The sequence below is a fragment of the Silurus aristotelis genome (assembly GCF_946808225.1).
Source record: "Silurus aristotelis genome assembly, chromosome: 22".
NCBI classification, from domain to species: Eukaryota; Metazoa; Chordata; class Actinopteri; order Siluriformes; family Siluridae; genus Silurus; species Silurus aristotelis.
The window spans coordinates 1,792,991-1,805,382 of record NC_139595.1 but is presented as its reverse complement, the minus strand read 5'-3'; the positions used below and the strand labels follow the sequence as shown (position 1 = coordinate 1,805,382).

At 40.8% G+C, this 12,392-nt stretch overlaps 2 protein-coding genes across 3 annotated transcripts in view; both read left to right on the top strand.

The window, feature by feature from the left end:
• penka (proenkephalin a) overlaps positions 1-1,789 on the top strand; it is a 5,372-nt gene extending 3,583 nt beyond the window's left edge. Inside the window, exon 3 of the mRNA XM_083525364.1 lies at positions 687-1,789. Coding sequence (XP_083381490.1) covers positions 687-1,136 — 450 coding nt within the window. The 3' untranslated portion in view covers positions 1,137-1,789. The remainder of the gene's footprint in view (positions 1-686) is intronic.
• Positions 1,790-3,182: 1,393 nt separating this feature from the next.
• Positions 3,183-11,874, top strand: sdr16c5a (short chain dehydrogenase/reductase family 16C, member 5a). Of its 2 annotated transcripts, none has more exons than XM_083525216.1 (7): positions 3,183-3,313; positions 4,406-4,780; positions 5,278-5,409; positions 5,835-5,934; positions 6,338-6,482; positions 7,218-7,343; positions 9,917-11,874. In XM_083525216.1, the coding sequence occupies exons 2-7, from the start codon at positions 4,460-4,462 to the stop codon at positions 10,011-10,013; spliced, it is 921 nt and encodes a 306-aa protein (XP_083381342.1). In that variant the 5' UTR covers positions 3,183-3,313; positions 4,406-4,459; the 3' UTR covers positions 10,014-11,874. The 2 variants fall into 2 exon arrangements, with proteins under 2 accessions (XP_083381342.1, XP_083381343.1); XM_083525217.1 differs by having other exon boundaries at positions 3,204-3,313; positions 4,439-4,780.
• Positions 11,875-12,392: the final 518 nt, after the last annotated feature.

Genomic DNA, 12,392 nt, shown 5'->3' with positions numbered 1-12,392 from the left:
CAGAGGCCACGCCCCCTACTCGCTGACACAAAGGACACACCCACTTTACTAGCATTGAAAAAAGGGCAAAGTCTGCTGTTTTTCCCAGGGACTTACAAGAACATAGGTCACTTCTATTCATTGCCGAAACTCACAGGCAAACAGGTCACACCTCAATTACCTGTTAGTGACAGCAAAAAAGGCCACACCTCCTTAACTTGGGCCTGACAGTATAATAGGCCCCACCTCCTTAACTTGGGCCTTACAGTATTACAGGCCACACCTCCTTAACTATGACCTGCCAGTATTACAGGCCACACCTCCTTAACTTGGGCCTGACAGTAAAACAGGCCACACCTCCTTAACTTGGACCTGACAGTAAAACAGGTCAGACCTTCTTAACCCGGAACTGACAATCAAAGAGGCCACACCATCTTAGATGATATTTACAAGTCCATCCAGATGCCACACACCTGTTACAAAAAATAATAATAAGTGAGCAGGGCGGGGCCAGTACATCGATGATAATAATCGAATAATAATAATTAGATCATTCGTAATAATTGTATATCGAAGCTGAATATTAATGATTTGATAATAATTCGACATGAATTCAATTAAAAATGCCCGTCTCCATAAAGAAATTCTCTCTGCACAACTTCCTAATACTTCTCTGAAGTATCTTCACATGTGTATTCCCTCTGCAGCCCTGCACCCTGGAGTGTGGAAGCAGCGTGGACCTGAGGAAACTTGGCCTCTGCCGGAACGCCCTGAACGAAGATGAGCGTTCCACAGCGGACCAGAAACCTGAGCCTGACAGCACCGAGCACCTTCTGGCCAAGAAATATGGCGGCTTTATGAAACGCTACGGCGGTTTCATGATGAAGAAGAACTCCGAAGACCTCACGAATGACGAATCTGACAAATTAAACGAGGAGGAGCTGAACATCCTGAAGGAGATCCTGAGGGCGGGCCTGAAGGCCAAAGAGCCGGCTAAGGAGCTCCAGAAGCGCTATGGAGGCTTCATGCGCAGGGTGGGCAGACCGCAGTGGCTCGACGATTCCAAACCTTACGGCCTTCACAAACGCTGGGAGGACGAGGGAGCGGAAAACGTCCTGCCGGAGACGCACAAGAGATACGGTGGCTTCATGGATTAGGAGATGGTGCCGCGATTCAAAATGGACTCTCGTCGTCGCAAAACAATCCCAAGCGTGTGCACAGCTTACGACTTCATGCTAATTTATTATCGATATACCAACCGATTCATACGTTCCGAGTCGTTTCTCTTTCTGCTTTTTTAATTTGCTTTTGCTATAGAGAAGGTCGTCAGGTGACGGATGATCCTTTAAACTGTTCCTGTAAGCAAACTGAAAGATTCGATGTTATTTTTGTGTTAATTTCTCCAAATACAAGAAAAAAAAACATATATATGATGCAGAATCAAATGAAATTAGAGCCTCGAGTGTCACTTTATCGCTAATGTGTATAAATCTTTAATTATGCTGTGTGTCTCTGTTCAGTAATTTGTGTGTGTGTGTGTGTGTGTGTGTGTGTGTGTGTGTGTGTGTGTGTGTGTGTGTGTGTATGTGAATGTCTGTCTGTACATCCCTGATTGTCCGTACAGACTGAGATCTCAAGCACGATGATCACAGCGTCAAAATCCAGCGGACATTTTTTTTAAATTCCGGGTGTGTACGCGTTCTCGTGGACGTGTCGAAGATGGTGTGTATCTCGCGTTCATCTCCTGATGTGTTCCAGTCATTTCTAATCGATTGCTTGTTCAGAGTACAATAAAATCATCAGTCTGCAGGAATTCAAGGCGCGAGCTCGCGTTTCGTCTGTGTTTTGTGTGCGTGCAATGAATCTGAATCCCTGTACACACACCGCTATAACAACTTCATCACATACATCTACGTGAACGTTAGCAAGCTACGAGCCGCTCGGAGTTTCATCACGTACGTCTACGTGAACGTTAGCAAGCTACGAGCCGCTCGGAGTTTCAGCACGTACGTCTATGTGAACATAAGCAAGCTACGAGCCAATCGGAGTTTCATCACATATGTGTACGTGAACGTTAGCAAGCTACGAGCCGCTCGGAGTTTCAGCACGTACGTCTATGTGAACATTAGCAAGCTACGAGCCAATCGGAGTTTCATCACATATGTGTACGTGAACGTTAGCAAGCTACGAGCCGCTCGGAGTTTCAGCACGTACGTCTATGTGAACATTAGCAAGCTACGAGCCAATCGGAGTTTCATCACATATGTGTACGTGAACGTTAGCAAGCAACAAGCCGCTCAGAGTTTCCGCTCTCGTTGTAACTTGTGGGCGTGGCCTGTTCAGTCATTATTACATTCTAATTGAAACCTTCTGAAGCGAATAAATTATAATAATTTTTTAGTTTGTTGTTCGATATACTTTTTTTTTTTTTTATGAGGACCACGTCATTTTCAGAGAAGAACTCCTGACTCAACACCTGTGGCCTTATTTGTGTGTGGGGTTTTTTTTGTTTTTTTTAAGTGTTTATTTAGAAGGTTTTGGACTAATGATAATCCTAATAGATTTCAATCAGTGTTCGACTCATTAATATCATTCTATAAGAGATCAGAGTGCTGGGAGTCACATTTGAGTCTTTTCATACAAATTGATTAAGAAAGCCATAATAAATAATACTTTAAATACTGACGTACATTAGAAGGCCAATACTTTTGTACTTTTATTGTTACTAAAGTAATATTTTCTTTGTATCTCTAATTTAACTTAATGGTGATTGGTGGTGATGTATGGTGTGGAGACAGTGCCCAGAAGATCAAGACAGGAGCAGGAGCTGGAGGAGTTAAAGGCAGCATTAAAGATGCTGAGATGTTCATCACGAGGAACAAGGATGGACAGGATTAGAAACAAGTTTATTAGGCGACCATGCAGGTAGGTCGTTTTTGGAGACAAGGTGAAAGAAAGCGTGATTGGGGTGGTTTGTTCATGTGCAGAGGAGAACGCTGAGGATGGAGCCACCAGGCAGGAGAAGGTTTATGGATGTGGTGAGGGAGGACATGCAGGTGGGTGGGTTGAAAGAGAGAGAAGTAGAGGACAGAGTGAAATGAGGACGGAGGAACCGCTGTGGCAGCCCCTAGCGGGAGGAGAAGAAGAAGGAGGAGGAGGAGGAGGAGGAGAAGGAGAAGATGAACAAAGAGAACAAATGAAAAGAAGTGCAGTCGAGTTAGGACGCGGCCACGTGATCCGCGGTCACGTGACTCTGGTCTGCATTTCGCAATGGTAGAGTGAGTGAACGGAATAAAAGCTCTTCAGGCTGAATTTCCACCTACAGGCAGGACAGGTAAGATCTACACACTCCTAAATCCCTCTTCATGGTGCTTAATGTTGTTGTAAAATTAGAAATTGTCTTGTTTCCTTGAAACGGATAACAGCTGTAATATCCGTTTCAATAAACGGATATTTCCTGTTTATAGATATACAATCATCCGGATTCATCCAAAGTCTTCTAAATAGACATGAACCCAAATAATTCGGGTGCGGAAACCAAAACAATGCGATTTAAATACTTTAAAGTTGCTTAATAACGCCAGAAAGACACATTTTTCTTCGTTGCATGTTACAAGGGAAGTCAAATCTCGCGATATTTGCGGTGTTCCGTTCAATTGTCTCAAATATCGCGATATTTCCACACTTTAATGTTAAATTATGACTTCTGCACAAATGTCTCAAATCAGCTCTTTTTCTGCTGTTATGCATTTTGATGGAGAAGTATAGAGAAGATCAGAAGGAGGTGCATTTTGTGTTTGTCCCTATTTACTGTTCTAATAACCTCCATACTTCTGGGATGATGTTCCTCTAGATTTTGGAGGGTGTTTGTGTGCTTGTGGTGATCAGCCACTAGAGTTTTAGTAAAGCCAGGTACTGGAGAAGGTGAGGAGACCTGGGCTGCAGTCAGCGGTCACATTCATTGTTTATTAGGTTTGGAGCTCTATAGCAGAAGATCTTTCACACCCATCCAAACCATATAAAGCAGATCTTCATGGAGCTGACTTTGTGCACAGGGACATTGTCATGGTGTAACAGGTTTTGGGTCTCCTAGATCAAGTAATGAAAAATTTTCATGCTCCTGCATCCACACAATTGTGTGCCTCCAACTTTGTGATAACTATTTGGAGAAGAACCACACATGGGTGAAAAATCGTGAAAATGAGATGATTTTCAGCTCAAAACCAGGTTTTAAACACAATTTATAGAATGTACAGCACAAGTGACAAGCGAGTGAGTAATGGATGAAAACGCGTCAGAAACTGATGAAAGCTGGATAGAAAGTCGTTGAGCTGGTTTTAGGCCACAGAACGTAGCAATCATGTTCAAGATTTGATCCTGAAGATCTTTCTGGTGTTTGGTTTTCACTCATGCTTTCTCACCTCAGCTTTTATCATCCTCCTGGGATCTCCTCCATCAGGTCACCATTCTGGTGTTCAACATGAATTTTCTCCTGGAGTCCTTGCATGTGCTGGTGATGTCTTTGTACTGTTTTCTGGAGGCCTTCGTAAAGATTCTTCTGCCGGTGGGGAAGAAGAGCATCGAAGGGGAGACGGTGCTCATCACAGGGGCGGGCAGCGGCATCGGGCGCATCCTGGCGCATCAGTTCGCCACCATGGACGTCACACTGGTGCTGTGGGACATCAACCTGGACGGGGTGACGGAGACGGCTCGGGTGGCTAAAGAGAAAGGAGCTCGGAGCGTCCACCACTATCAGGCTGACTGCAGTGACCGGGCCGAGGTGTACAGACTGGCTGAGAAGGTACCATCATCCACTGAGCACTACTCCATCATCCTGACTTTTATCCTGCTCTGAAAATGTTCCTCAGTATGATGTCATTATTAAATAACATTTAAATATTTTAACATTAATAATATAAAAACATTGAAAGCTTATTGTTGCGTAATTATGTAAAAAAGATTTACGATTAAAAAAAAACTAATAGTTGTAGTAAATAAAAAAAAATTTTTTTTAAAGGTAATAAATAATAAAATATTTTTATTATTTAAATTATTATACTTATTATATGTTTTTTTTTTTATAACATTTTTGTTAAAATATATTTTTATAAAATAAATTGAAGCATTTTACTATTAATTTTTTTATGTATTTATTTGAAAAAAAAAGTAAATAAAAAAAACAATAATTAATAAATAGTAAAAATACGTTATCACACTTAAGCTTCCTTTTGACATAATTATAACATAAACATCATTTCTTCTCACCGCCGCATTATTTTCCATAAAATCTATTTCCAGGTCAAACAGGAAGTTGGAGATGTTACAATCCTTATAAACAACGCCGGCATCGTCCATGGCAAAAAGTTCATGGATACTCCAGACCTTCTGGTGGAGAAAACACTCCACGTTAACGCGATGGCTCACTTCTGGGTATTTACCATGTTTTTCATTTATTTGTTTTTTCAATACAGTAATTTTTGATTGACATTTGGCGTCATGAAATTGAACTATAATGAAATAAATAAATAAATAAATAAATAAATAAATAAATAAATAAATAAAAACGTAACTTTGGCGTAAACGTATGTAAATGAAGTGGTGCAGAGTGAAGGCTTTCCTCTCAGTGTGTCAACAAAAAAAAATTTATATTTATTTCTTTACTGAAAGATGATCATCTTTATCCATTTCTAGTTATGCATCATGTTGTGAAATGTGTGTAAAACAGGTCTATTCTTTGTATCGCTTACATCCGTGCGACTGCACACATCATTCCTGTTTTTCAGTCATACAGGAAGTAAGAACAGGTGAAAGTTTACACACAGAAAAAATGCTGATCAAAGTAGTTTCCGTTGCAGACGTATAAAGCGTTCCTTCCATCGATGGTGAAGAAAAACCACGGCCACCTGGTCTGCATCGCCAGTTCAGCAGGACTGATCGGTGTTAATGGTCTCGCAGGTAACTTCTACACTACATGGTGCTTCAGGGCAGGTTAGAATGGTTTTTGAACGTTCAGAACATTTTTGCCCCGGAGGAGTAAAACTGACACGCAAACCTGTTTCACTGCAACCCTTCAACGATCCAGTAATTAAATACATCACACATGAAATGCAGAACTTTTTTTAAATGTTCAGTGGGCAAAAATGTAAAAAAAAAAAAAAAACTAAATACCAGGTTCAGTTTCTTGAACAGGTTTTTGCACGTACGCAGATTTTTGTGAAATTTCAAAGAAAGAAAAAAAAAGGTTCAAACAATAATTTGTCTATAAAAAATTTTTTATTCATTAATAGAGTACATTTTCAACATTTGGACTCTCTCTCTCTCTCTCTCTCTCTCTCTCTCTCTCTCTCTTTCCTTTCAGATTATTGCGCTAGCAAGTTCGCCGCTGTGGGTTTCGCCGAGTCAATGGCCCTGGAGCTCATAGCCACGGGAAGCGACGGCATCAAAACCACTATAGTGTGTCCGTATTTCGTCAACACGGGGATGTTCGACGGCTGCAGCACGAAGTGAGATATCAGGATTCAACCTCATTCACTGTTTTTCATTGACAGTACTGCAGCATTGGTGTTTCTATAGCAACAGATATATACTGTTTGACCAAAAGTTTGTGTACGGTTAGATTTGATGTGTGCTTTCTAAGCATCCTGTTCCACATTAAGTCTCTATTTGCTGTTATAATAATCTCAATTCTTCTCGAAGATGTTCCACTAGATTTTGTGGAGCTATAAGGGTGTTGGTAAAGTCAGGTAACGATCCAGGTGAGAAGGTGAGGATGACTGGGATGCAGTTCAATAGGGTTCGAAATCTCTATAGTAGGCCGTTTAAACTCCAACCTAGTAAACCATGTCTTAATGGAGGTCTTCTGTGCACAGGAGTACAGTCATGCTGGAACAGGTTTAGGTCTCCTAGAACATTTCATGCTCCAGCATCTAAAGGTGTCCAACATGATTGTGTGCCTCCATCTTCGTGGTAACAGTTTGTAGAAGAACCAAATATGGCTTGGGAAAGTCGGATGTTCCAATACCTGTCACAGTATGTTTTTTTTTTTTATAACCTTCATAATGCATGTCGAGGATCTCTGACCGAGACTCTCAACTGCAGCCAGGTTTTTTTTTTTTTCCCCTTTCCATTTTTCCGATGCTTTTTGGTCAAGCCATTTTCATTTAGTGTTCCTCAGTGAGAAGACACAGCCTCAGGATGGTTCTCTCCACCTGACACACATAATGATGTGTTTTCCTCAGATGGCCACGCTTTCTTCCCATCCTGGAACCAGAGTACGTCGCCAAGAAGATCACGAACGCCATTCTGACAGACCAGACCTACCTTTTCATGCCGAGGAGCCTCAACTTTTTAATATTCTTGAAAAGGTAAGACGTATGAGAACGCTCATCGCATGCGTTTTATTGCTCTAGAACGCCAATCACTTCAGAGATCACCTTTCATCATTCCTCCTCTTCCTCTACTTTCTCCTAGTATTTCTCCTTTACCTCCTCAAACTTCTCCTCTTCCTTTTCTTCATCCTCTTCATATACTCTTTCTCCTCCTTTCCTCCCCTACCTACCTATTTTCTCCTCTTCTTCCTCCTCCTCTACCTTATCTTCCTCCTCATACTTCTCCTTCTCTTTATCTTCCTCCTTCTCTTTCTTATCTTCCTTGCACGTTTAACAATGGACATTGTACCAAACCTCCCCCCCCCCCCCCCCCCCCGAGATAAATAAGTTATAAAATTCTAGGTTTAGTGGGGAGGTGGTATCGTAAGGCATTGCACTTGGGTCTGAATGTTATAAGTTCAAATCCCCCTGTGTAAGACCCTTAACCTAAATATCAAATCTCAAATCAAATTTAATTTGTCGCATACGCATTCATTAAGAGTACGACATGAAGTTAAAATGCTTATTGAGACTGTATAGAATAGAATATATATAAATATATACAAATATATAAAAAGCTACCAGTAAGGGTATTGTACTTTTGAATTTGAAGGTTGTAAGTTCAAATCCCAGCAACACCATGCTGCATTTCTGGGCCCCTGTGCAAGACCCTTAACACCATAGCTGTTGATTTGTTTGTATTTGTATGAGATAAATGTAAGTCGCTCTGGATAAGGGTGTCTATAAAATGCTACGAGTTGAGAGGTTCTGGTGTTTACACGTCATTTTAGAACCATGTTCATGGACATAATGCACTGGTTTCACAGGGTTGTACTCATTTCTGCCGAACTCCAATGAATTCCAGGATTCTGCAGTTTTCCCGATTTATGGAAGGAGTCTCCAGAGTTTCATGTCTTTTAGTATGGACTTATGTATGTTAGATTTCTCCAAAACAACCACAAACTATGCATTTAGATACAGATATATACAATATTTGCTCAAAATTTTTATTTGTAGAGCTTTTTACCCAATGGGCATTGTCTCAAAGCAGCTTTATAGAGAAGTTATAAAGTTTTATAAATAAATGTATACATTTAGTGCCTGTAAGTTTGATCTCCAATGAGCGAGCCAGTGATGACTGTGGTGAGGGAAGAAAACAAAAACCAAACCCTGAGAATATATGAGGAAGAAACCCTGAGAGGAACCAGTTTTAAGAGGAAACCTATCCTCAACACGCAATGTCCATTAATTGCAGTTCCATCATTGTAGTTGTTGTTATGATTCAAGACTGTTGATTATTAATTCCAGTCACAAATCTCTCCTCAAAGTTCTGGAGTTTCTCAGTAACTTTATGAATCTTTCGGCTGTTCATTTGGACCCATCTTCAGCTTCACAGAGTGTCTCGAGTTGAACAGAACCCCATCCAGAGGCAGAGCATTGGGATGAAAGTGTGTACATGAGTGATTTATTTCATATAGAACATTTTCTCTTTTCTGTTCCCGCGATGAACTTGATATATAATTATGAAAAGATTCGATCAAGGCACGCCTGATTAAACAAGGGTTAACGTTTGTGCTCATTAAAAGGCATTAAAATGTCAATTGTTCTCCTAGGGTGTTTTTTGTAAACAAGCTCTCGTCAGACTAGACTTACAGGAGCGGGATCTGTTTCTTAGCTTCCGCAGAACCTTCTTTCTCATTTTCTCACACGTCATCCAGGCCTCCTCAAGAGAAGTCTTTTGTCTGGCAGGACAAAAACAGCCGTGTAATCACAAGGTAGCGGTGACACTATTGTTCTTTGGACAGCAGGGTATCTGAACCCTGAGGCTGAGGCTTTATCCCAGTAATGTGGACGGGCAGGTGTTGGAGGAGTGGAATCCCAAGACCGTGAGCTGCTCAGATCATTAAAACGGTGGTTGCATGGAGGATTATTTAGCATGTGATCCCACTGTGTGTTTGTTAGAGGGATGTGCACAAGAAGTTGTACTAAAAGTGGGTTTTTTATATATATTCAACCCCAGTTCCCCCCAAAAAATTGGGACATACCCAAAAACATATCCATAGTTTAAACTGTAAATATAACATTTTGATGGTAAATAAGATCATTTTGAAGAATGCTGAAAAAAGTTGGGACAGGACCATGTTTACCACTGTGCAGCAGTTTTAGGAGAGGAATGTTGTTCCATATGGGTCTGATACAGAGTGCTAGCTGAATCAACAGTTCTGGGTTTTCTTTGTTGTGTTTTTCATTTCATGATGCAGCAAATGGTGAAAGGCCTAGACTGCAGGCCAGTTTATCACCTGAACACTACTACTACTGTCTTGCTCAGATATGCAAGGCCTTCGCCAGAAGCTGTTTAGCATCTCTAACTGTTTTATTTTAATTCCACTGGAACAGGTTTGAGTCTCCTACTTTAGTTAAAAGCTAAATCTCATGCTCCCACATTTAAAACGTCCTGTACTATTATGTGCCTCCGACTTTGTGGTAACAGTTTGAGGAAGAACCACATATGACTGCACTTTTTTCCAGCATTTTAAAATGTAAAAACACTTTTTCTTTCTCTTCTCCAGTTTCATGCCGTTTAAGGAAGTGGTGATCCTGGGCATGTACTTCGGAGCCTTCAACTTCATGGACGCTTTCAAAGGAAGACAAAAGAAAGCCGATTGATTTCTGAGAGCTTTTTCTATTTCTAAAAGATATTGATATATATGGATAATAATCATTAATAATTAATATATTTTTATGTGTGTATATAACATTTTATTACGGGACCAAAACCAGTCCATTGGATCATGAATGTGGTCCAGTGGTAACCTATTGAATGTAAATTTTCAATGCCGGTTGTTTTGTTTGTTTTTTAATCTGTTTACATGTCGTGTCATAGCGATGTTGAGGTGGTCCACTTGAGTGATGCGTGTTTGCATTGCTGTTCAAGTGTTCACGTTTCGGATCAAAGCCATTTTAGCATTAATACTCTGGACCCCTGTGGTGATACTCAATCCCGGTTGTTTTCAGGTTCCGCAGGGTTACGACGTCTATTTTTATTTTTTTTTAGTCACTCAGACTGCAGGGACGTCGTTTTGTGCATACACACGTCCACAATCTCGCATTCCACGTCTGGAAGTGAAACGCTGACTCTGACCAGGGTTATATGCTGTAATATGTAGGGGAGAGCGAGATCCGTCGTGACACGCTCTGTTCCTCCAATCAGCAGCCGGATCTCAGCGGGATGCATGAAAGGAAGTATTTTAAATTGTGTTAATTCTTGTATACAGATGAAACCATAATAGACTGATTTTTTTTTTTTTCCTCTTCCTGTACTTAAATATGTACTGAACAGCTGATGATGCTAAGCAGGTTAGATAGCATATCTGGTTTTGAGTGTGATGTGAGCAAAAATTCACATCACATTCCACAAGATCTCCATCCTTCTGGGAAGATGTTCCACTGGATTTTGTGGATATTTCTGGAGCTTCATTCAGCCACAGGTGTGTTCCTAAAGTCAGGTAGTGATGTAGGCAAGATGAGGCCTGGGGTGCAGACATTCATCTCAAAGGTCTCCAATGGGGTTGGAGGTTTATATCAGGAGATCTTCCATTCCAACTCATGTGAAGGCCTGGGCTGGAGACAGTGTTCTAATTCATCATGTTCAATAAGATGAAGAGGTCAGAGCTCTACAGCAGGCTACTTAAGATCTCCACACCCATGTAATGCAGACCTTCATGGTTTGAGTCTCCTAGTTTAAATGAATGGGAAGAGTGTATTTTAGAAATAAATACAAAATGGATTTGGGGTAAAAAATTGTACTTGAGGCTTTTACTTACAGCTTTTACAGCTGTGGTGAGGAGAAATGTATCGAAAAACACAAAACCACGTAAACCATTGTAGCATCTGTTTTCCATGTTGTTGACTGACAGGAATTGAATCTACTCTGGTCTTCTCAGAAATGAGAGAGCCGAGATGCTCTCTCATTTCCACTCCTATGAGATTCACACAACTGGATGTTTTCAGGATTTATTCTATTTTTCGTTGTGAGACTTCAGCAATTGACATGAATTTGATCTCTGGTTTAGGGTCTTAGGGTTCTGAGCTCTCGATCTTTATCCGCACGATCTTCTGCACTGTGCTGCTGACAGTCTCACACTGCCCTCTACTGGACTCCAGACCTAAACACCAGTTTACATTCCTCTTTTCATCCTTCTATCGTTCCACACTCATCCTGTCCACCTTTCCTGTGATGATACTGTTCTACACTGACCTGCTGGAGGGCCAAAAGTTTATTACTTGATCTTTAAAGCACAAAAAATATCTGATCAAATCTTTGGACATTTTCATAGAACTGACAAATATGAAGGATTTTCTTAAATATCGTCTGAAAACAAGGGCATTAAAGCTACATGTGCAGAACTTACTTCCTCAGATCAGGGTCCTGGAGACAGCGGTGGGGTTTTATATATGTGTCTTCTATCTATCTACAAACCCAATTCCACAAAAGTTGGGACACTGTAAAATGTAAATAAAAACAATGTCCTCTTCCAAACTCTGGGACCTTGATTTCCAAATGAAATGCTACATTTTCTTTCCTTTTATCTGAAAAGACGACTTTGGCCCACTGAGCAACAGTCCAGTCCTTTTTGTCCTTTGCCCAGGTGAGACACCTCTGACGTTGTCTCTGGTTCAGGAGCGGCTTGACACAATGAACGCGTCAGTTGTAGCTCATGGAGACGTCTGTGTGCGGTGACTCTTAAAGCACTGACTCCAGCTGCAGTCCACTCTTTGTGAATCTCCCCAAATTCTTGAATGGACTTCGTTTCACCTTTTTCTACCACATTCTTTCCTTCCATTCAACTTTCCATTAATGTGCTTGGATTCAGCAGTCTGTGAACAGCAGCTTTTTACAACCAGACAGACACCATTTAAAGGCTCAGGAAACCTTTGCAGCTGTTTTGAGTTAATGATCTGATTAGAGTTAGACATCACGAGTCTCCAATATTGAATTTTTTCACAATATTCTCATTTTTGAGACACTGAATTTTGGGTTTTCAT